Source organism: Mycteria americana, chromosome 3 (genome assembly GCF_035582795.1).
Source record: "Mycteria americana isolate JAX WOST 10 ecotype Jacksonville Zoo and Gardens chromosome 3, USCA_MyAme_1.0, whole genome shotgun sequence".
Classification (NCBI taxonomy): domain Eukaryota; kingdom Metazoa; phylum Chordata; class Aves; order Ciconiiformes; family Ciconiidae; genus Mycteria; species Mycteria americana.
Window position 1 is genome coordinate 45,579,997 of NC_134367.1, and position 26,095 is coordinate 45,606,091.

Below are 26,095 nucleotides of genomic sequence, written 5' to 3' on the forward strand. Positions count from 1 at the left end.
CAATAAAAACTATGTCTTAAAAACTTGCTTTTTTGTCTTCTTGGCCTCCCTTTCTTTCCTCCATCCACCACTTCTTCCCTTGTACACATAAGTATTACTGTGCTTTACAGGGTTGAGTTTTATTAATTTGCTTTGTTGTTTTTATACTCTTCTCGCAGTGAAGAACTGTATCTGGAAAGAATTCACTCAGTAAAAGCTGGTACCTTTCTGTTTTTAGAATAGACTTTCATGTATCAGAAGTTACTGTGTAAATAAAGCACTATGGACAAGGTTATTATTGAAAAAAGGATCTTCATATAACAGTTGCAGATCTAGAAACTGGGACAGTACTTTGCGCAGAGTTTTTGTTAATGAAGCATAACCTTTTGCTGTTTCTGTTAGGTCTACTGTGGAATCTATATCTAACACTACCAGAATAAAAAATATAGCACATTCTTTATGCTGCAAATGACAAATGCATTATACTCAGGAGGAAAATGTAATCTGAAATGCTGAGCAGTTATTAGGTTATAGGAAATGAGAGGCATCAAACGAGTCAGGAAAACTGACTTTGGAGGGCAATGAAATAAAGGGGCTCACTAGTTCCCAAATTCTCCAATTCAAGTTAAATATAAATGTAATATTAATTTATTAAAGTAATGCTTTGTAAAACTGCATGCATTGAGAAGCTGACTTTGAATTAGACAAAAAAGGCTAGTTTTCAGAAACAGCAATGAAGCTATTTTAGTTAACGGTATAGGGACAGACCACCTTAAGCTATGAAGGACTTCACATTTCTTTATGTGCCTTGGAATAAAAAAGAAGGTCATACAGAGTCCCCACTCTGCCTTAGGTGAGGAAGCAATTTGTGCCACCCTTCTTCCAGATTATCACATTGTTTCTGCAGCATCAGCCATAACATGGGTGGGGGAGAAATGGGAGACAGAAAGGATAATGTAAGTCCCAGGCTATTTGCCTGGCAGGGGGAGCAGGAGAGCTGTGACAGCTGCTCTCTCCTCTGGGCTGCAACCTCTAAGGCAAGAAGCTCATACAGTGTGGGAAGGGTTTGCCTTCCTCTGTAGTACTGCCTTACACATCTCTATAAAGCAGGTCACAACTGCACTCCCCTGCTTCTAAGCAGAGTTTATAATAGGTTGCTCTTCTTGCTATTTCACTGTGTTAATATAAAATAAAAAGATATGACACCGTAGGAAATGAATGAAAGTTTTGACATTAACAACCTCTTCCTTTGATTTGTATTGCTGTTTCCCATACGTGCTTCAGCAGTATGAGACCACTACCGTTGCACGCTGCCTCCTTCATTAACGTTACCTACTAACTCCTGCAGAGCTGCTTCAAATGAAGGGTCTTTCAACTTTTCTATTACTAACTCAGTACTTCTGAGCTTGTAACTTTATCTAATTCACATTGTGATGGGAAAAAAAAATATTTTATATTTCACTTCTCTAAATTTTAGTTAAATGGATACAAGATTTCATTGTAATTACAGAATAGAATGCTAGCTACTGACGTTAAAGATCAAACTGGGATTTCTTTCTATACGCTGCCATGCTGACTCATTGCAAGTGGAGTTCACATACATATGGAATGTTGTACTTCGAGATTAAAACCCTTCAGTGTAAAGATAAATAATTAAAACGAATTATGAAATAGTTTTATGACCATGACCATAAATGTTCAGCAAAAAACAAGTCATGTAATCAACCTTTAGAATTGTGTTCACATGTAAAATCTTATTTAAAACAATTTAGTTTGAATCGCAACCATAATGAAAAGAATAGTTCAACACAAAATTATAATAAACTTCTACAAAAAGATGTAAATTTTAGGTATAGTGAAAGAAGTTAGTCTCATTTATATTGTATAACATTTGCAGTGTTGATTATAATCTGTGACTAGTAGGGAAAAAGAAGTCAGGCTTGTATAACTTCAAACCCCTTTGGAGTTCTCAATCTGTTTGTATTCTATCAAGTAATTCAACACTACAGTGTTTCTTCTTGTCAAAATATTTAGCATAGAATCTACTTTTTGCATTTATTCATACTGAAGTTACTACATGGAAGCAGAAATATCCCAAAGTACAAAATCCTTGAAAGTTTGCGATCCAGACAATAGCACCAAATCCGGTAGTCGCAGGGAGGGTCAATGCTAACCTGCAGCTGTATCAGCAAGCTGTGGGGAAGGTGGCATCTGTGACATTCTCTGGCTCTTCAAATAGGGGAAGAAATTTCTCCAGAGAGCACTGGCGACAGCAAGGTGGTGCTCTTTAGCCACTAATGGAAGCTGTGCGTCTGGGGCCGTGTTCCCTAGGTGAAGTCCCTGGCTTACACGTTTGTGCACACTCCTAAGGAGAAACAAAAACAATGTTTACGTTCAATAAATGAAAAATTCACATCTTTTAAAAACGCATTTACACCTACTTTAAACCGTAGAGCCTGAGAACTGGAGGATCATTTTATGCAATTAAAATCTTTATGCAAAGACATTATGCATACCAGTTATTTGATGGATGATTGATGGCATATTAAGCACCATAAAGTTAATGTTAATTACTAATGTCAACCATTAATTATATGCTTTTTAATATGTCAGATCAAAATGAGAAATAGGCAGCTTTAAAATTAATATCTGCATTTTGCAACTGCTAGCATGACAAGCAAGTCTGCTTACAATCCAAAGCCAGACGCTTTTTCAAAATTTTTGTCAGTAGGGTTTTTAGGATAGGGTTGTGTACAGCAAATAATGGCAAATGATTTTGATCAATTGTAAAGCTTCCTTCTGAAACCTATTTCTCATTTGTAAAAGCTCACTAGGTACAAGTTTTGATAAGAGAAAAGATTCATTTTATCCTGATGCGCTGTAGACAATTAGGTTTGACAGCAATGCCCACAGCTTTGTTAGTACAGTAAGGACAAAAGTTACCACTACACATAACTCCCATCTCTTCCTGAGACAATGTGGCATGAATTCAATAACGCACTCAATTTTCTTTGATTCTTCTAGTACCATTCCTGCTACTTAATCTAATTTGGAAGTTGTGACTTTCTAGAGGTTTAATAGAGATATGTCTGCAGGGAATCAATGTTCTCAGAGAAATGGGGGGGGGGGGGGGGGGGAGGCGCGGGGGGGAAGAAGCATTAATAAATTTGTCTGGTAGAGCAGGATAGGAGGCATTACTGCACCGGGCTGATCAACTAAATAACATGCTTATTAAAAACAATCGGTAGGAATGCACTATCATTCCTGTTCCTATTTATCTTCTGGTCAACTCAATTGAGATTGTGCATTAAAGCACAGGCAGCATTATTACATTTGCTTTATTAAATTCTATAAACAGCACTGTAAAGTCAGAGTCAAGATATTTATAAGATAATGGCAAACAGCAGAGGCATCGAGACTTGCCTTAACACTAACATTTGTAGACTGTAATTTTTTTTTTCTTAATTGCCATTCTCACAATAGCAAGTGTTTCACAAAACTCTTCCCCTAGATCTTTATTCTGTGCTCACTCTAATTTGAAATAAACCAAAACAAAAATAGAAAAAACTCCAGCCCCTAGTTCCCTTCTGGGAATGTGGGAAAATTATGAAAGAATTACACAACTCACAGCACTCATTAGGACATCTGAAATGGAATAATTTTAAATAAAGAGTAGGCTGGCTGCAAGGCCTTCCCGTACTAGGGCTGATATTAGAAGCGCATCTCATTATATCAAATTAGTATCCAAAAATTCTGCCTACCACATAATTTAAAACATAAAACATACTGGCTGTCAAAGGTAACGATACCTTATGCCTGCCTGCAGGCATCCATTAGTTTCAATAGGACAGACAGAGAGAGAATTGAGTACCAGCTACTTTTTGAATAGCTACATTTAACAGACATGGAAGAGTACGTAGTATCAGGAGGAATCAAATATTTCTTTCAGAGATGGTGCGAGTCCAAACACAGGAACAGAAGCCAGGAATTCTAAACCCAACACTTATTCCCTTTGTGGCTTCACATAAATTATACAGCCTTTGTTAGCCTCAGTTTCCCAGCCATGATATTTGGATAGTAAGACAGCTTACCCTTTAAGGATGCTGTGAAAACAATCAATGCTTAGAAACTGAGGATTATATTCAGTATGTCAGTTGGTATTCCTATTTACAAGGCATATTCTCCAAGTCAACATGAATTGAAATAGAAGAGAAATGAGAATAAAAAGTCAAGCAATACTTCTTTGGGAGTATCCCTTACTAAAAAAAGGACAAAGAAAAGGGTGCAGAAATAGTGAGGTCTAGAGGACAAACAATGAAAAAGTAAAAGCAGGGCTAAAGAAGCAAATTAAAAATATATTTTTGCCCATTACAAGAAAAAAAAAGTTTAACAGTAAAAACATAAAGGGCTTTTTTGGTTTATGTTGTTAAGAAAGGAAAGCACGATACCTCACAGTGCAGAGAATAAAACTTACGGGACCAAATTCTGCCCTACTTACATCCAGACTACACTGTAAAACTGCACAAAGACCTTTTTCTCTCCTCTAAATTGCCTCTCTGAAGAAGGGTGCCTTGCATCTCCTTTAGCCATCTATGCAAAGTAGAAGGGTGTACAGACTTCCAAAGTAAGGTAATATATCTCTGTGTCAGTGGAAGGGCAACACATACAAATCAGTATTTATGTTTATTCATAGTAACCTACACAAATGCTTGCAATAAGGTAAATGCTTAGAATCGATAGGGCATCAATGTGTGCTGCAGCTGATGTAGCCAGCTACTTCTACCAACAAGGAATTTTTTTTAATTGCATAAAATATGGATAAATACTATTTCGCTTTTTTTCAGGCTTCTACATTTTTCTAACACTAGACAAGCATACCATCAAACATCACTCCATTCTGAAACTATATCCATGTAGTTTTCCATCGTGTTAAGAGCTCTGGAACCACTGGTTGCCTCATTACAATGGTAATAACTTGGGGTAGTTTTTACTTGTTTTAAATCGTGGATTTCCCATTTCTGTAAAGAGAGGTGTGTTTTTTCATTTTGCCATCAGATCAAATAAACCCTGGGTTTATAAAAGAAGGGAAAGTTTGTGCTACCTCAACACAGATTGTGCTGGATGCATAGGTACAGCAGTAGTATGCGGGATTATTTTCTACATCCTACACCTGGGTAAGGAATTGCTGCCATTTATCTGGATGCAGATATTGTAATCATGAACCATGCTTTTGCAAACATAAACCATGCCTTTGCAAGCCTGGATTACTAAAACAGAGTGAAACTCTAGGTCAAGCTGGAAAAGTAAAACACATAAAATGCAGAAGCCTGCCTATATAATGGAAACTCAAGTCACTACTAGTCCATAGTCTGGTCTGGCTGCATATTGGCATCCGCACTCAATACCATGTCATTTAATTTGATCTACAAGGGTTCAGAACTCCCCAACATGAGAGAAGACCTCTCTCCTCCTATCAGCATTGCCAGGGACACACACTACCACTCTCGGGGCCCCCAGATTATAAATAAAGGCACTGGTTTCTTCACAGACAGTACTTCCAGTTCCGCTGCTCCCAGACCATGCCAGGCCAGCCATAGTACCCAAGAATTCAGCTGCCCAGTACAGCCAATATTAAGCTCAGGAAAGTCTTTTTAAAGGACCTGAATGACCTTTTGATGTTGAAACGAATAATTAAAAAAAAAAAACAAAACAAAAACACCTGCAGAACCAACACCCTTGGATAAATCCAGGGAGACTGGCTAGAGATATATGAGTATTTCTAAAATGATAAATGGCTTTGATGCTTAGAATTTCAACTCCTAACATCAGGTCTTTCAAGGAAAAGTCAGGCCAAGTAAAATGAAATAAAGCATCACCACACTCGGATTCAAAGACAGGTAATAGGGGCTTTGTGCTCTCTGCAGACCAACAAACTTGAATAATACTTGAACTTGGAGATTCCCCTTCCAAACATTCTCCCTCTTTTTGCATCACTGTAAGATCATCAACACAGTTTCTCATTTTGATATTTTGGCAGCAAATGCACCGTGCCTTGGTCCTATTTTAATGTTGCCATAGAGGTGGTAACAGCAACAGAAGTGGTTGGGGGAAGCTGAGGTTTCTTCAGCTATAGGGTAGCTATGAAGATTTCAGGATAAAGAACTGAAGAGATACAGAGATTAGCTGATGCAGGGAACAACAAAGTGAGAGTTTTGATTTCAGTGAAGAAGACAGATGAACTTATGTTCTCTCAACAAACCCCAGACACACAGGTGATGTCAGCTACTCGGAAACATGCACAACAATAAAACTATCATCTTAGGGTCTCCCAAAAATCAAAAGCTACATTAATACAATGAAAACCATATTTGTTTCTGCTGAAAAGATTAGCAACAAGTTACACAATAAAGATGGCACTAAAATAAAATCCAAAATAAAAGTGCCAATGTTGACACTAATCCATTTTATACGGAAAGGTGTTTCGGCTTTCCTTCCCCTCTTACTTGCCAATACAAAGAAATTATATAGCACTATCGTATGGAAAAACATTGGGCTTTCCTGTAGAAATCTATCCAGTCATATTTTCTGTGGTTGTATAAATCTCACTGCAGTGATACACTCAAAATTTGTGCTACTGTTACAGCTGAAAAACTCCGAGATCTCTGCTAGACAGCAGTCCACTCAGCTTCTGTGACCAAACAATATTTACCAAGCAGCATTTCACAATTTAGTTCAAAATTACTCATCGAATTTCACTTGCTTCAAATGCCATAAAACATCAATACTTTTTTAATACCTCTACTCATTTCTTCCTTTCATTCCACCAGAATTGTTGCTTCTTACAGTGACCAGAACTGGAAGCGAGGTTTTGGCAGAAGCCACGCACATTTCCAGTAACTATCCAAGATTAAGCTGAAAAGGATCCTTGTGTGCCCTCCATATGCCTTTGAAAATAATCCAGTATGGGTATTCAACCAGTTGACTATTATACCATTTAGTTACATGACAGTTATAGAAAATTGCAAATATAGCACTTATTTCATTGATCCATACGGATATCAACTCCCATGTTGACAAACTCACTGTTCAACTTCTACTTCATAATTTGTTCATAAGCATTTACTTATTTTTATGTCTGTGCTTCAAACATGCAGTTTACACTAAATACATGTACATTTCTGAAGTTATAACCTGTTATACCACCATAAAATATAATACAAAGTGTGAAGGAGAACACATTTTAGAGTGAGTTAATTACTTTTATATAGAATTTTTCAAAACATTCAAAAAAGAAAAGCTAGTTTAAGTATGGACTATAATACTGGCATTCACAAAGGCAAGGACAAAACAGTTGCATCTGGGTTCAAGTCTGCTTTCACGCAGTATCATGGAGCTGTGCCAAGGTACAAGTAACAAACTGTATGATCCTACCTCTCTTACACATGCAGATTCATGAAAATGAAATGGATCTGCATCCACAGAAGTGGCACACTAGCTACACAGTGGTTCTACAATGCTCCAGCTGCTCCAAGAAGAAACTGCCCAAACTAATCATGCTTAGAGACTGGTGGAAAGTCATAGATGCGGGTTTCAGGCATCTCACGGTAAAGGCTTTTGGCCTCCTCGTCACTAGTGAATGATGCGACCACTTGACCTGACGTGTAAAAAAGGGAACGTTCTTTCTTTTGGCCATAGTTTTGAATGCAAGTAGGCCGGGTTGCAGAGCTCTGCACTGAACTCTTGGTTATCAGCGTGTTTAGTAGGTGCACTGACAGCATGCTTGCAAGAATTTTAAGTGCTATAACACCTGGTTTATGGCCTCAAAGTGCCTCAGCTGGATGCTAACAGCTAAGGCCTGTGAAAACAGCCTTAGTGTCTCTGGGCACACAAGTTTAGGTACTTGGGGAACTTCAGTGGTTAAAACTGAGTCACCTACAGACTTTCAGACACTTCCACCTTCAGGCTGTTTCTGTGAAACATGCATGAAGGAAGGTGACTAAATTCTATCCAAGTCTGATTCAAACAACAAAGTCCTCTCTTAAATCTGTTTCTAAGCTCTTTGGGACACAATTTCTTTTTATATCCCTTTATATAGCACCCAGTATATTGAGACTGGTATGACTGCAGTAGCAACCGGACAGAAGAAATAATCCCACCTCAAATCAGAATCTCTCAATTTAAGTTGTTTCCATAACTGCAATATACGTACAAAGTACCTATAAAGTTTCTTCATATTTGAGCAACAGCCTTTCCACTCTTTGATAACTCAAAAAAACCCCCAAAAGAGCACAGAATTTTAACCCACCTTTATGAATTAAAACACAGATTTCAGAAAGATAAGCAACATGAGAAACTTGAGGCCAAAAATAATTTTTCCCATCCAAAAAGAAACATTTGAAAAAAATCCCAGTTTATAATGAAAGTGTCAGCACTGTGTAAGCTACAATTATAGCATCACCACCACCACAGAGCTGTACTGCTGAATGTACAAACAGAACTCGAAAAATCATGATACAATATTATCAAACATTAACATACCCCCATCGGATCAGTATTTATTAAATCATGTTTGTGTTCTTCCTTCAGTTTAATTTGCTTCAATAATCCATAATAAACTGCATGTTTAAATGTTTACTGCAAAAACGATCTCTGAATAATATGCCTGGTTATGTATGTGTATGATGATCACTGATTGGTATGATGAGGTAGGGAAGGGTAACAAGGGAAGAGGGATGCTTTTCAGAACTCTAACATCCAGGATTCTTATCAAATGCTTTAATTCATCCATTAGTGCTTAAGTTTTTTATAGCGCAGACTTGCACAACATCATACATGTCAGTGTTACAACATGCCTTCACCAGGCACAACGATGTGAAGCATACACAAAGTGACAACTTAGATGTTGGATGAGATCCAAAGGGATAAAAGGATGCAATGGTTAAAAAGCAGGGCACAGATCTCGGACTCCTGAATCATAATTCCTGAACTGCTCACTTAGTCAGATCACCCTCTTTTGACTGGGAAGTCCCCTAGGTGCCTGCAATTCAGCTACGCAAATGCCTTCAGCTAAGCATCTAACCCACAGTCTCAGTCTACTTGGGCCCAGAAAGCTGATCATGACTAACTCATACCAAGAAAAGCAGGCTGCACAAAGTGCAGCAGTAGCTACCTTCATTTTAAAACCTGGAAGACACTTTTTTTTTTTTTATATAACAACCAATGAGTCGCAGCTTCAGGGTGGAGGGCACCTAGGTCCAGTTTTGATAGACTGGTTTTGGGATCAGGCTCTGCTCTTGGATTTTGAGTTTTACATTAAGTCAGTCACCGGATAAAAATGAGAAATCCCAGAACAAGGACTGGAGCCCATGGCATTCTTCCCTCCCTGTATTACGTCCTAACCACTAGATAACAGATATTTAATTGTTCAGACTATCTGTTGTTTGTTATTAAAAACAAAAAAAACCAAACCAAAACACACCCAAACATGTTTAAGTATGCATCTTCAGTAGCGTGACTCTACAATGGTTTGTCAGTCTTCGTGACATTAAATCAGATGTCTCTGGACCCACCAGATACACACTGGATTCAATCCTTCACTTCATATTTTCTGTAGGCTAGCAGCAAAGTCCCACACAGGAGGCAAGAGTGGTTTGTTTTATAAGACACACATGCTGTACGTGCCAAACAAGTTGCTGCTCAGCTGGACCTGTTACTGTATGCCATCAGACCATTGTACCTTGGAAGACCCTGACACCATTTGAGAGCAGGAGTCTTCCAAGTTCTGGTATCCTCCTAGCTCATCTGAACGGAGCTGGCAGGCAGGCAGATGGCCCTAGGGCTCAGGAGTAAAAGGTCAAGCAAGGCCTAAATCACCATAACACTCTAGGACTGAGGTGCTTCAGACCATAATTTAAAGGACTTGTTTATATATGTGTGTGTGCAGATATACATATATAGAGAGAGATAAATAAAAAAATATCAAGGCATGTAGCTTACGCTGTAAGAGACACACACAGACATTAGGGCAGCATTTCAATTAGGACAGCTTCTTTGTAAAACCTTAGCTAATCATAGCTAAAAGATACTCCACCTGCCTCCACCCTAAAATCCTAACCGTACTATTTTCTTTTTTCCCCACACACACATCAGGAAAACATTGACCCTAAACATCCTAAAATATATTTTGCATTATGTTTCCTTAATTGAAAAAATGCCTATTAACAACATTTGAAAGGATGTGTAGCCTTTTTTTTTTTACCACACATCAATCGCTGCCTGAGTAGAAGCAGATCACATACTTTTTCCTATTGAAGATACAGTAGGTTTAAAGGGAGTCATTCCAATTCTTTCATTGATGGTATAAATCTTCAAATCTCAGTGGAAGAGCCTAGTATATTCCTATTGTTAGTGGATCATTGACAGAACAGACAGTTAAGAAGCTTCTAATGTGACAATTTATATAACCAGAGTAATTAAAGTATATTAGAAATCCAGATAATCTCCCCCAATCAAACCAGTGAAGGGCAGCCCATGGGCATTCAAATCACACACTGCAGTTTAGCTCAGGGTCACCTTCCCAAGTTAAATAATATCAACAGAAAATACCTTAAACTAAATGATCCTTACTCATTACTAAACCTATTCAGGAAATTACATAAAGCTCTTTGAAGATACAAATATTTTAAGGAGAGTTAACCATTTTAAACAACTACTTTTTTCCTTCTAGTGATTTGAAGACTAAAGCCAAGTTTCATTTCTCAGACACTACTTGGGATATTCACTAAAACATAGGAAAGAGTGGGGGAAATGTGACAGATCCTTTTAAAGGTTATAATGCAAGTACAGCAGCAGCAATATTTTCTCACATTACCGGAGTGCGCATTAGTACAGACGATGCAGGTTGTCAGTAATTAAATAAGTATACTATCAATAGCTAGGGAATCTAGCTCTTATGATTTTTTAATATTCTCACAAGCAATTATATTTTTTGGCTATTTCTGCTTGGGTTTTTCTTGTTTGTTTGCTTTATGTATCTTCTACAAGTACGTCTATCAACTGCACAATTAAAAGCATTTTATTACATTACATTTTGACATAAAATAAAAAATAAATCAAAACCTGCACTCTTTATAAAGCTTTCCAAGTTTAAGATTATATTAAAAAACAAACAAAAAAACCCCAAAACATAACCACTGCAACTGACCCCATAATAAGCAAAAATGGGAAACATACACTATTCAAATTTTACATCAATGTTTCTAACTTTTTTTTTTTTTTAAAAAACCAACAGATGCTGTAATACATAGCTTGGCAACTACTGCATTAGAGAAGTATGTTTCAACAAATGTGGCGCTCTGTCTGAAACTAATACAGAGGAATTTGGTAGATCTATGTTCTTCACTAAATTCTTTAGATTTAAATGTAACAGTACAAACAGCATGTAGCACAGAAAAAAGTGAACTGAAAGTCTCAAGTTTTAAGACAGTCATCTTTTCCACAGCAATATGGAAACAATAATATGTTATGTTAGGATATATCATCAGCACAGTTACCTCTCATTGCTTGATGCATTTTCCCAATCAAGGAATCACTACAATTGTCAAAAGTGACCATGACCTAATCCACTTCAAAGTTTTCAAACCAAGCATTCAAAGTAAGAGATGTTAGTTTGTCAAGCTGCAGCATCTCTGAACACGGCCATCCCTTGAAACTTTAAATATATTCACTCTTTAGGACCTCATCTTCTGGACTTTCAGAAGGAAGTAGCACATAGGAGTGACAAAGAAGACTCAGTATCTAGGTTTAATTCACATATACTCCTTTACTTTTTTCTACTGGAAGGCAAAAGTTGCACAAAGGCCAAAGTAGTACTAGCCTGAGCATTCCCACCCTTTACTGGAGAGCAGTAAAAGTTCCCAGGATACCACCAACAGACTTGGCAGAGACAAGAGGATAAAAAAAGTCTATTTTAAAACTCATGGAGTTGCAGGAAGAAATGTGGAAATCCTTCAAATAGGAAAGTGGACAGACAGCAACTGCTGAAAAGTTTAACTCAGAAAGAAAAAAAACAACCCCAAACCAGAAATGAAGTGACCTCCAAGCACAATCAGTTCTCCCTCCTCTATTATACCACTCCTTTCATCACATTCTTCCTGCAGCGACCTTTCCCCCATGCACTATATGGCAGAAGAGAGACCTGGAACATGTTATGATCAGCCTGTCCTGTCCTTCTGACTCTCCCAGACGACTGTGGATGCAGTGAGACTTGCAATGATCCAGGCCAAAGAGATGCCATAATCGTGAGATGCAAGTGAAAGCTGTCATATAAACACTTGGAAGAATTTTCCACTGGTTGCTTGATGAAGGTCTTAAATATATGGGAAAATGGGCCAGCAGTCTACCTGAAACACTTCTTATTCAATTACAAGAAACAGCAAGTATTTGGAAAAGAACTAGCATAAAATAAAATAATGGACAAAGGAAAAGCAAATAAAGCTTGAAATTCTTCTTTACTGGCTGGATTCCCTTTACTTTAAAGAGAGGCAAAGCAAGCGTCACCAAAATTGTGATTCTACAATGTGCAATATTGAAGATGGGGCAATAAGTTCCAATGATTTTCTATGCACTTAACTTTACATTTGAGAGGAAAGCTGTTCATTAATATGCATTCATCACAGATACAAAATGTCAACACATCTTATATTGCTCCTTCGATCTACTGGTAGGTAGGTAATACTGTTTATTTTTAGATGCGGAGCACTAGGAAACGTTTTTCTTAATTACCCTGAAATGTTATTGTGGATCTCTTCTAGAACACTAATATTTTCCTAAAGCATTCACTATTTTGTAAGCAATCAAAGAGCATAACAGTCCCTTAGTTAACCACTAATTCATTCATCAGTAAAGTGTTTTACCCATTTTTTAATGGTTAGGCTTGATGAGTATTCCCTGTATATGCCCAGGTGAGGAAATGTCCAAGGCAACATCTGCAGGACCACACTAATAAAAAATAATAATAAAAAAAATTATCTGCACATCAAAGAGCTCATCTCCTGGTATCAAGGTTCTCATCTTCACTGGGATGGAAAGCGTTAATGCTGTGAATAAAAGGTTTTCAACTGCAGCTGAATCATGTGAAGATTATCAATATAGCAGCAATGTACAAAGGGGCTTCAGCAAGGTTACAGAGTTTAATATAATCCTCTCTATAGCTAAGCGCAGTAATAGAGAAACCTGTGTTCACTGTGACAGCATGTTGTGTGTGCTCAGTAATACTTTTAAAATATACAGAGAGAACAGGAAATCCCCAACATCTTTACTATACTCAAAGACAAAATAAAGATATTAACAAGAACAGACACACAACCCTAAAACACAAAGGTACAGAAAAGCCAACCATTCAGAGCTGCAGAATATTAGTTAGCACTTTCTCCTTAACCCTTCTCAAAGGGTTTAAATACATCAACGAAAAGACAAGTTGTTATGACCATAATTTAAATGCAAGCAACAAAGCTCTAGCCTGCTTTGGCTAGGTCTGCTGGGAGGGAATATTACATCCACTTCAGCCACCCTAGCAAATTTGTGCCAGAGAGCTGTTGTCTTTTCCTAACCACAGTTAACTAAGATAAGGTTTCAAGAGCAGCAAAGACAACATAACTTGCGTTAATTCAGTGCAACTAGTTCACATTTCAGCTTGTGGAACAGTCTTGGGAAAAACAGACAACTAATTTGAGCCCAACTGCAATTTTCCTTCATTACTTTCACTGGTATTCAGCCAAGTTAACTTCTCCCCTGTACTACACAGGCATATGCTAAGATCACAGTTTGCATCATGTCTTTAATGCAAAGTATAAACTGGAACACACACACACACACACAAAGTGACCCTCTGCTGCTCCAAAGTCTCAAGTCCCAGGAAAGTCAGTCCAGGTACTCACTTCAGCAGCAGGGCTCAGCCGTTCACAGACCTCAGCCAAGCATTCCATGCTAGATTCTGCACTGTTCAAGGCACTGGGAGTCATCTTGTTGCTTTGAAAAGGTAAGTCAGTGCTCAGTTCTTTCAAGAAACAACACAGAAAAGCAAACACTTAAAAAGACATTTAGTTCACCTAAGCAGACTTTCAGCATAGGTCAAATTCAGAATTTTTTAATCCTCTGAAAGAACAAATAGAGAAAAATAAAGGAAAAAACCAGACAGGGTGCATTTGAAATTGATACTATTATCCTAAGCTGCTGTTTTCCCCTTTTTAGTTCTCATACATACAAAAAACTCACCTAAACTGTACTTCATATTTCTAAATCCTTGTCATTTCACATAACTTAAAATAGCTCCATTTCAATTCTTAAAAGCCTTATTTTTAATAGCAATCTTTGTAACAGACTGACATTACAATTAGTCTTGATCAAAGAAAGACAAAATTCCCCTATAAATTCCCGTACTGCATGCAAAAATTCAGAACAGTAAATGTGTCTCAGCCTCTACTGCACTGTTTTGTAAGGGTCTTCAGAGCTGCTAGTGAGCTGTGAGCCACATAACCTGACCCATAAAAGCTAAGCCTTCCCCACTGTATGATTCAAAGTATATTCATCACACATTGAAATACGTTCTTTACCAGAGGCAGCCATTCAATCATGAGGGCACGGTCTGCAGGCACGTCACCTCACGTGATGAGAGTTTAAAAGAAAAACATAAAACACACTTATCCACCATTGATGGGTGGGTGGGGTGGGTGGGTGTCTTGCAGGAGTCATTGGGAGCTCTTTGATCAGCCCTGACTGATAGACACTTCATCCTTTGGTTTTGAGGGTTTTGTTCACTTGTTTGTTTTAAACAGGGGTCATCTTTTGTACAAGAGATTTGTTAGAAAACTACTGAGAAACCTAATTACATTTCTGTAACTTTAAATTATAGGGACATCATTTCATTTTTTTTTTAAATATGAGACTAAATTTGGTTTCCAAAGTAATTTATATTTGAAAGAACAGGAAGTCTAGATCACGTTATTCAAGTTCATAGCCTATAAGGAACATAAATGCTAGTATCTGTCATGTAGGGAATAGACAGTATTAGCTGCTATGTTTTTTAGCTGGAAACAGCAAATCACTGCTGGTACACAAGATCATTTTTAACAACCTTCCCATAATAGCTCTTCCTTCTTGCCATCAGAGCAGGATGGAGTTACAAGCAGAGACTCGAGGGTCACAGCAAATAAGCTGACTTAGCACCATCTGCTCCCTGTTAAAGACCACCTTTCTTCAAAATATTCAAAAACAAGATCCACTCAACCCCGTCAAGGCCTTCTGACTGAGCTCTTTGCTTGCAAAGTTCTAGGAAGATGCCACACATCAAACAATATCCTGGTATTATATGCAACAGTTTTGCCTTGAATATATACTGTTGAGTACAAAACCCACGTTCTCCATTGTTACTGAGAAGTAAGTGTCACAGAATGGTTGAGGTTGGAAGGGACCTCTGGAGGTCATCTGGTCCACCCCCCCTGCTCAAGCAGGGACACCTAGAGCCGGTTGCCCAGGACCGTGTCCAGACGGCTTTTGAATATCTCCAACGATGGAGACTCCACAGCCTTCCTGAACGAGGGCTTGGTCACCCTCACAGTGAAAAAGTGTTTCCTGATGTTCGGAGGGAACCTCCTGTGTTTCAGTTTGTGCCCACTGCTTCCGGTCTTGTCACTGGGCACCACTGAAAAGAGCCTGGCTGTCTTCTTCACACCCTCCCTGCAGATATTTCTATACATTGATAAGATCCCCCTGAGCGTTCTCTGCTCCAGGCTGAACAATCCCAGCTCTCTCAGCCTTTCCTCGCAGGAGACACATTCCAGTCCTGTAATCATCTTTGTAGCCCTTCACTTGACTCTCTCCAGTAGCTCCACATTTCTCTTGTAGTGAGGAGCCCAGAACTGGACCCAGTACTCCAGGTGTGGCCTCACCAGTGCTGAGCAGAGGGAAAGGATCACCTCCCTCCACCTACTGGCAATGCTCTGCCTAATACAGCCCAGGATAACATCAGCCTTCTTTGTGACAAGGGCACAGTGCTGGCTCAAAATCTTGATGAAGGTATATGGAAACCTTCCATGTCATTATAAAATGAATCATGCGTGAATATAATTTATAGTGAGAATCAGAATGCCAGTTTATCTGAGAAACTGAAATAAAGTAGAAATGCTGAAGTGAAAAAATTAGTGCTTCTGATTTCAGTCATGTTACTAATACAGAGACAAACTGCAGATTGCAAATGAGTATCTTCCAGAGAACTCTTCTGTTAGAGCAAAACTTCTAAAATTTGTTATCTTCTAGAAATTGTGTGTTAAATAGGAGGAGGGGCAGTGGGGTTTTTTGTTTGTTTTGTGGGTTTTTATTAAGAGCTAGAATCATAGAAAAATCTAAATTGGAAGGGACCTCTAGAGGTCACCTGGTCCAACCCCTGCTCAAAGCAAGGCCAATCTTGAATAACCCTAAGGAGGGAAATTTTACAAACTGACTTAGAAACTTGTTCCCATGTTGGAATATCCTGTGAAAATTTTATCCTTATATCTAATAAAAACTTCCTTCACCGCAATCTCAGTCCATTGCTTCCCACCACTATACACCTCTGTGAAGGGTCTGATTCCATCTTGTCTGTAATCCTCCCATTAGATTGTCGCACAAAACAATAAAATGCCTCCCCCTTCCCTCCCTCCCCCCCCCGCCCCCATCCAAGCCTTCTTTTCCTAAGGATGAACAAACTCAGTTTTCTCTGCTTCCCCTCATAGGGCACGTGCTCCCCTAATTATATTAGTGGTCCTCTGCTGGACTTAAATCACTATTTCAAATGTTCTTCTTGTGCTGCTTATTTATACGACATAATTTACTTGGAACACATTCTTCTAGAACACCAGGAGAGCAATGAAGTGTAGCTGTCTATAGCTACACAATGACCCAGACTCTGATACAACAAATTTTCTGATTTTTTACAAGCTAAGCCTTTTTTTACCAATTCCCTACTGTCTTTTTTTTGCAAAAAAATTCCACAAGAAATAATAACTATGCAGTGTGACTGGAATGCCAATCACCTGGTTCTGAAAGGCCAGTACTGAAACCCATTTTTAAGCACAATCATTTCCAAAATCCTGCCTTTAGCTCTTTCGTGGGACTCTGAGATCAGGACAACACCAGTTGACAGAGAATTTTAATAGTGGGAGAGGTTCATATCTTCTGTAAGCTATTGTTTATACTTTTTAAAAAGTAACTTTTCACACAGTAAAGATATCTACAAAAGAAAAATTTAAAGCTTAACAGGTTGACCTTAAATAGGCAAGTTCTTACAATTCAGAGCCCAGTAGTTTAATGGACTCCCAGTGCTGATGGACTCCCCACACTGGGGAACAGACACTCACATACTGTACTAAAGTGGATCTCTGTTTAAGGTCACAGTGTTTCATTCAAACAGATCAAAAGTGTACAGATCACTTTGGAAAAGCTTACAATTTGAGAGATGTGATGGTAAATTTATGGCCATGTAAAGATCATTAAAATTCTTCTTAGTCACACTGTGAAAGAATTAAAGTTTGACAAATTGCTTGAAAGAAATTCACTGAGGTCAACTTCACCACATGTCTCAAATGTTTTCCTTTATCTAGCACAGTTTTAGAAATGCAGTTTCTCTCATTGAGCATGTTCTCACCCAGACTCAAGTACCAAGAAGACAGAGAGAAACTTGTAAAATAGCCATTCTGGCTGCAGAAATTAAAATGTTGAGTCGGTGTCACCTCAGTTGAAATTTCTTGATCTGATCAGGAGATGTGAAATGGACTCGGAGGATAACTACACAAAGTCCTGAGGGGAGGTAAAGGAACAGTATCAAAATATAAACCTCAAATACTGAAAACAAACTAGAAGTACTACTAGCCATAGTCATCTCTTCAGACATTCCGAATATAATTTCCAGTAACACACCTGTCTTACTATTACACCTGTAACACCTTGTTATTATCACGCCACCCTTATTTTTCAGGTAGGAAGCCTGAGAAAATACTTCAGGTTCTCTGCGTTTCTCTTAATTTAAAACAAGACTGTAACAGAGACAGGAAGTGTAGTTAAAGTAAAGTTTTTCTTTTTTAAAATGAAACTCTCTTGCTCCAGCTCCTCTAGTTGCCTTTGCAGAAAATCAGAAACTACATGCATACGGATACTCTCTAGCAACCTGCTGGGAATCATATACTGTAAGTGGTTTAGGAAAATCTTTCTCTCCAAGAGACACAACAGATTTTGGAAGGCAGGCAAACTTGTACTCAAGATAATGAATCAACTTGTTTCCAAATTCCAAAACAAAGTATTTTATTTCCTTCCTGAAAAATCAATTTTGTTCTTTATAGAGTATCTGTTGTGTTAAAAGATGCTGTTCATGTAATACATCTTTTTACTGAAGGAGATTACTTTAGGTACCAAACATCCCCTACTAACACTGTTCCCAACATTTCGTAATGCAGACAGTAGAGCTAATTTTCTGTCATCCAGGAAGAATGGTAGGTTTGCTAAACTTTTATCATCATCCCCTCTGACACACAGTAAAAATCACTGTTAGAATTGATAGTTTATTAGATCAAAGCTACCATCAACAATGCCAATTCTGCCTGGTCACGTTAACAGGAAAATGCTTTATGAGTTCTACCACTGGGCATCTATTTAACTTCCAGCACCAGCTATGCTGTAAAACCATGCACATAATTTATTTGGTGACCTGCGTGTGTGGGAAGCATTATCCAGGCAAAACTTCTCACAGTCTGACAAAATGCTTTGATTTGCACTGTTCAGATGATTGAACAACGAGACTTTAAGCAATCACCAACAATAGCTTTTATCTCCAAATGTGCTAAAAGTGTAATACTACATGAGAGCAGCCTATTGCTTTAAGACCAGATTTGATAAAATACAAGTGATTGGATAAATACTACATTTTTAAACTTGTACACATTTTGTCCATTAGGCTTAAGTATTAGTAAAGTTCACGTTTATCTTAAACATCATTTTTAGCAATTTCCTCACACAACACTCATAGTTCCTCCATGGTATCCTCTTTGCTTACATATAGCTTAAAATACACATTAATTCCAATTAGGTGAAGGAAACAGAAAACAGCCATTCATAATTCCTCAAGTTACTGCCATCTTTTCTTTTAGATAGATTCAACAGTCTTCAAAACAGTTCCTAGTTTAAGTCTGCCACATGTAGTCGATGACAGATAAGTGTGTCATCAAATTCTCTTCTCTGCATCACAGCAGAACTGATTTAATTACTCCCACAGTAATACAAATACAGGTATGTAATGAATTCCTACATAATGCCAACAATGCAGATTCAGTAAGTTTCTGTGTTTTTCAGTGCAGACGTATTGCTACTACTCTGCAAGGCTTCCTAGAGTTTAATCTATTCTTTCTCTATACTATAAAAAACATTTGATTTATAATAATCTGACACACCCTGCAACATCTTCCAAAAAAGACTCACCTCAGACAGGAAACATGCTCCATAAGATATTATGATATCTGATATCCCATTGTATTTTATACCAAAGCAGAAAGGGATGTTGTTTAAAAACTTGCAGCACATAGTTTTTGTAAAACATTCTGCTTCTATGGGCCTGTTTGGTACTTTTTTTAATTCCTTAAGATGCACTCCACTCGCCTAGTTCATAATTTTTGGATTTTTTTTTTTTTGAGAAAGCAGCTGATAAAGGCATTTTCTGATGTTTTTACATAAAAATGACTACAGTGACAAACCAGCATGAGCTTTGGGACACCTACAAGCTCCTACTACTCTGCCTACCTTCAGCATGTCATGTCCTTGCTACACAGCATCACCTACCGAAGACAGATGACACAATGTTAATAACGTCAGAAATAAATGTTCACAGTTTTCTATGCAGCTGTGGAAAGAATTCGGAGACCTTGCAAGACACACAGAGTTAAATGTTTAAGCTGTTTTTCCTATTTTGATCTTCAAAACCTTAAACTAGAAAATCCCTTGAGTGAAAAGTCAGAGAAAGGCTGCCATCCCTTCTAGGGTTAAAAGATGCTTTTGTAAGATTTTAGGTCAGATTAACCTTTTGCTCACAATAGGGCTGGTTATTGGTTTTATTTTTTACTGTCTTTAACACAGGTAAAAAATCAATATGAAGCGAGACAAAGGGCTCTGGAGGCCCTGGCTACACCAGCTTTTGGTTTGGCTCATGCACAATCCTACAACATGCTGAGGCTGGGAAGGATTAGCCTGCTTGTGTTGAGTAAACCGATGATACTCAATAAACAGTTTCTGTTGTAAACCCCTTAGGACGTGCAAAGCCACACTAGTTGGCATTAGACCAGATAAGCTGCCGAACCAGCTGTAATCTCATTTAGACCTGAGCTGATCCTCCTGTCCTTTCATTCCACAGGATCAAAGCAAACCACTGAGGAGGCAGCTGTATTATAGCAGCAGTGCTTGCTGGATGCGGCAAACATTTCATAAATTCCTCTCCTTGAAGCAAGCCTGCACATAATCTACCCAGAGCCAGTTCAATCAATGGATTTCTGAATTCATTAGTCTTATTATTACAGGATAACTGTTTTCTCCACATAGTGTGGTAGTTGTTGCAAGCCAACTTTGCAAAACAGCTCTTACTGCTGACCATTTCTTTCTGGTAATGTGCCTTTGCATTTTTGCTGTGCCACATGAAAATGATTCAAATTACTTCAACGCAGTATTTTTTTAAAGACTGGAAATAAAACCAATTCACAAATATTCAAGTAGGAAGCACTGAAATATAGTAAATTCTTCCAAGCATAATTACTGGCTACCTGCTCGCATGCTTCCATGCATCCATAATAATGACCAATGTTTTCTGAGCTCAATGACAGCAAATGATAACAGCAAAAGCAGAAATTACATTGTTGTGGTAGCATAAATACAGACTAAAATTACAGATGTGAAGGGAGTCACTCTAAAAAAAAAAGATTTCTATTTGCCTGTTACTCTTTGTGTTCTCTGGAATTACAAAGAAGAAATATTTTCATTCTTAAAGAAATGAATAGCACAACTTAAAAAAAACCCAGACAAACAACAAACAGAAAACCACAAAAGCAACAGGTCTTTTTAAACTAAGCAAAAATGAAATCCATGACACTGGATCAAATAAGACTTGAGGATGCAAAATTCGATTTCTGTACACCATTTGGAGTTGCCACTGTGCAATTATAGCTAAAACACTTTATAGTGTAACCTTAAGAGCTTTAGAAGAACAGAAAGTGTAATTCAGAAAGTGTAATTCAGTGTCAACTACTCCATTTCCCACCAGTGAAGTCTGCAATATAACACATATTCGCAGATAAACAAAGTAAAATTAGATGTGTAAGTTACATTGGGATAGGGAAATACTATTAAAAAATATTTTTCAGTCCTTTGATTTGCTAATTGTATTAATTGTTAATGTAAAGACCTAAGTTTCCCGGTGCAGTTGCATTGGGGGGGGGGCAGGGAGGATGTAAGAAGAATTATGTACTACAGCAACAATTTTTTGGGTCACATACAAGTAACGTTAGTGATTCTTGGATCACTCCTTGAAGAATGAACAGTAGCCACAGAACTAAATTTGGCCAGAAAAATAGGGGAGGCCACGTAACCTTTACAATTAAAGTAAAAATAGCAGCGTTTGTAACTCACCATTACTTGCAGCCAGTATAAATACACAATACATTCATGCACACAAACCAAAAAGACGGAGGATCCCTCGTAGAGAACTGCTCTGAGTTTACAAAGCACAAGAGAAATATCTGTATCACCTTGGCACACACATCCTAACCTACGCTACACAGATCTGTTGGACCCCTGTATCTGGCCGTTAATGTTTTTAATAAGGGTACAAAAAAAACTATCCCTGTAATAAAAAGCTTCAATGAAGTTGTTAAAATCAGATGTTTAACACATGCAAATGACTTTTAACAGATTACAGAGATGAGATGTTTAGTACGAAACTTTAAGCACTAAAGCACAGATGTGCTAGAGCATGTCATACGCAGCTGGCAAAGACGAACAAAAGGTATTTGCACCTATCGTCTACAGATGTGTAAAAAAATCTCACCACACATCTCTTCCTCAATCACTTAGAAACCATCTGATGTGTTAGTTAATGATTCCCCTCTCTCCACTTCATTCTTCAGACATAAAGGGGTCCCATTTAACATAATCACTTAATAACAGCAAAGTGATGGGTATCAGAACCCTAATTCTTCTAATATTTGCAAAATCCAGCTCTTTGTAATAATAATAACACCATGATAGCAAACTGTAAAACTGTGTAATTATACTTTAATTGTATTGTGAGGCATGCATTAATCACAAAGTTTAAGTACCAAGGATGGAATTATAATAATTCTGTAAAACAAATTTAAGCTAGCTAAGTAGGTCAGAACCACTAGCATGCAACAGGAGACCTCTGGGAATTTATCAGTTAATGGCTATTTATGTGCAAATGAGCGCCCTCCAACCCTCCCAAATCCTGTGTAGCTGAAGGGTATTTCTGTTAACCAGGAGCATGCTTAACTGCTGAGGCATAAATTAAACCATTTATTGGAATGATTTTAATTCTTCTCTCCCCCCACCCACTCTTACTACTCCCTCCACCCTCCCTAGCAGCACAATTTACAGTATTAATTTACATGGAGATAGGATTGCTGAAGAGTTTTCAGAAATTACTCTGTTGGGGGGGGGGGAGAGGGGAAAAAAAGGAAAAAAAACTGAGAGAAAAACTTTCACTAAGAGACAGCAATGCTATACTTAATCTTCAAATCTTCCAGAGGGCAGGTTGAGTTATTAGAAATTCCAGAGGTTCAGTATCACAGCAGTGCAGTGGAAACCCTTTCATAATGAACTCTAATGAAATGAAATTCTGTTTTATGTCCTCATGTTCTAAACTTGGAGAAGACAATGAAGCTCAAGGGGGACTGCATCAACTGTATTTTCTGTCGTAATGCTCAGACTGTACACATATCAAAGGTTTTCTTTCCAGAAAGAAAACAACAAAGATTTCTTGGCTGCAGGAAAAAACACCTTCAATTTTTGAGTTTGACTTGGAAAAAAACTAGTCATTTTTGATGTCTTAGGAAAATAGATACCTTTACAAAATACTCAGAATCAAGATGTATTGAATTTTCACTATGATGTAAAATGGGGATGATTTACAGACAATATAAATGATTTCTCAACACTTATAATCATAGCAGTAATTCAGTACAGCAAGGTAATGCAAGCATAACCTCAAGATTCACTTTTAGGCTTATATTTTCATATGTTTGGGGTTTCTTTTTTCTAAGCACATGCACACATTTTCTTGCAAAGCCTAGGGTCCCAGAATAATAAAACAGTAAAAGTTTGATTAGCCTAACATCAATTAACCACAGGTCCCTGTTACCCTAAACAGGGTCACGTCTCCCCAATGTCTAATAATTATATTGTAAAATCCCTTGATTGCCTGAATGTATTCACTCTCCCTATGACATTTGGATAATCACGGCTGTGCTATAGTTAATTATTAAGATGATCACAGTGCTTTACTTTCTGATGTCATCTTGGCACCTAATACGAAACTCCACGTAAATGTAACACACTGAACACATACACACACAGCATTTCCTCCTCAAATCAAGCCGTTGTAGAATACCCTGGAATATATAGGTGTGGTGTGAATCGGAGGAATTCCCTGGGAGCAAACCTTCAGTAGCTTTAAAATATTTTAGGCAGATACCTGGAACACTTAAGTATTTTCAAACGCACATTGCCAATAGCTAATCAATATATTCCTGTCCAGAAAAACAAAGAATGCCAATGAAAATATTTGCTTTTATTCTCACAATTGACTTTTTGTAAGGAAAACAAGACTGCAAAAGCCAGTAAGAGAAAACCCCGTTGTCCTGGCAAGCACACACGTACTTGCCTGTTCCTCCCTTCTCCTGCCCCTCAATCAGGAGAGGACACAGCCCCGGCTGCGGCGAACGCTCCTGCTGCGTGCATAATGGCTGCCGTGGCTGCCTGTGCAGTCCCTGCATTACCATATAGAGAACCAGAAGGTTTCTGTTTCTTAACATGGATTTGCAAGCACACACGTTAAACCAGAGACTTCATACCACTCTTTGGTAACAGCCAGAAATTCATAAATGAACAGAACTATTTGACCAAAACAACAAAAGTTCCCTCATGTATTTTCAGAAAGAATTAGCACAGCTGTATTATCAGAGCCTGCGAGAAGCCCACGGTTACCTCTCTGTTCCCAACAGTGAGGGGCTGCAGCCTTGATTATGTCTGTACCTTCCAGCCATTGGCAGGGTCTCAGCATTGCCCTAAGGCTTTAATTAACCCCAATTAGAGATAAACAGGGCCTTCTGGTTGTGAAAGAGGAGAGAATAGACAGTGCCTTCGGCTTATCAGAGAACTAAGTAAACCACAAACTGTTTTTACCTTGCTCTTCTTGCTCCTCCCTCCCAACGTCAGGAAGGGACCCGCACAAGAGCATGAGATGATGCAGGATGTGCACGTTGCAGAGTATGCTCTACTCTTTCCATTTTGGTTTTAGGGAGGATAGGGTGGCATACTATTTCAGGTTCATTTCACATTAGGCACATTTTCACTGCCTCTGGTTTAGTACCACTGGAAAGAAAGCTGGAGCATTTAGACATTGGCAATTAATGGCACTTGGACTTGCTCCAAGCCAAATAAAACATGACAACACATGCATACATGCCCTGTATCAATTAGCTTTCTTTAGAAAATGTCTAAAAAAGCATTTTCAAAGTAGTTTTCTAGACAGATTTCGAGACTTGAATGCAAAACCACCAAAAACCCAGCACCCTCTTCAGCAGAGCACTGTGCTGCGTACACAGTACAAGTCACCCTCACACTCCCACTCCAGAAATTCCAAGAACTAGTAGGATACACAACCACTAAACAGGTTCAACTTCCCCCCCCCAAAGGGGAAATTAAAAAGAGTGCGGATTCAACTCCCCCCGCCCCCCCAATAGAAAGGGGAAATTAAAAAGAGTGCGTATACTACAAATCAAAATGAATGACATTTCCAAAGTCAAATTTTATGGCAGATTACAGTTTCAGGTACAGTTTGTTTACCTTATGATTTCACCGAGTTTTAGTTCTGTAAGGAAAAGCACAGCATACTGTTTAGGAAGCATCCTTACTAATCTGTCACCAGCCGCATCGAGCACTCCTTAATATCAAATCACAGAAACATCAGTGAAGGGCTGGGTACCATCTCGAGAGCCAGTTAGGGAGTTCATCTCAGCAGTCTGGTAAGCTTACAAAGACTACCCTCTGGCAAATGTTTGTCTAACGCATTGTCTAAAAAGTAAAAAAATGAAACTCAGTTCCACAACTCTCTCTTGCAGTCTGCCAGAGTGTTGACATTTGCAGCCCACTCTAAATAACCACACTAAACTTCTGCCCCAAATTAAGCTCATTCCTTCTTTGCTGGCATGGAGAACAACAGACAACTTGGCTTCTTTGCAACGCCCTTTTACATACTGGATAACTTCTAGCATGTCTCCTCTCAACCTTTCCCAGCTAAAATCAGTTCCATCAAACTTCTACAAACTTCCTACTCTCATCATTCACTTCTGTGACTCTCTCCAATTTTCAATTTATTCATAAATGTTTTCTAAACAGACATGTCCAGAACTGCATACAGAACTACAGCTAAAGACAGAATAAGCAGCTCCTCTCACCTGCAGAAGTTTTATTAGCACACCCCACAATGATATTTAAATTTATTTTTTTCTTAAGCAGACTCACATTAACCCCTGCTTCCTAATATCATACAGGCTGTGTGCATGAAAGAAAGTTACTATTAAAAGTTAGCCAATAGACAGATTTCAGTTAAATTTCAAATTTTCTTACAGCCACTATGGCCTTACAAATTCATGTAAACAAATATCCATGTAAATAGAGGTGAAAACATAAGCACCATGCCCACCCCCCACTCCCTATTTAAGATACTAGGGAAGCCATTTGAACTACCATTCACAAACAATTTTGGTTTTCCTCCCCGCACCAGGCACTGTGCTAGTGCAGGGACAAAATATGG

General features: G+C 38.2%; 1 protein-coding gene across 1 annotated transcript in view; it reads right to left on the reverse strand.

Annotated features, from left to right (window-relative positions):
- Positions 1-26,095, reverse strand: part of MMS22L (MMS22 like, DNA repair protein) — a 103,001-nt gene that overhangs the window by 28,439 nt on the left and 48,467 nt on the right. Inside the window, exon 15 of the mRNA XM_075498413.1 lies at positions 2,154-2,344. Coding sequence (XP_075354528.1) covers positions 2,154-2,344 — 191 coding nt within the window. The remainder of the gene's footprint in view (positions 1-2,153; positions 2,345-26,095) is intronic.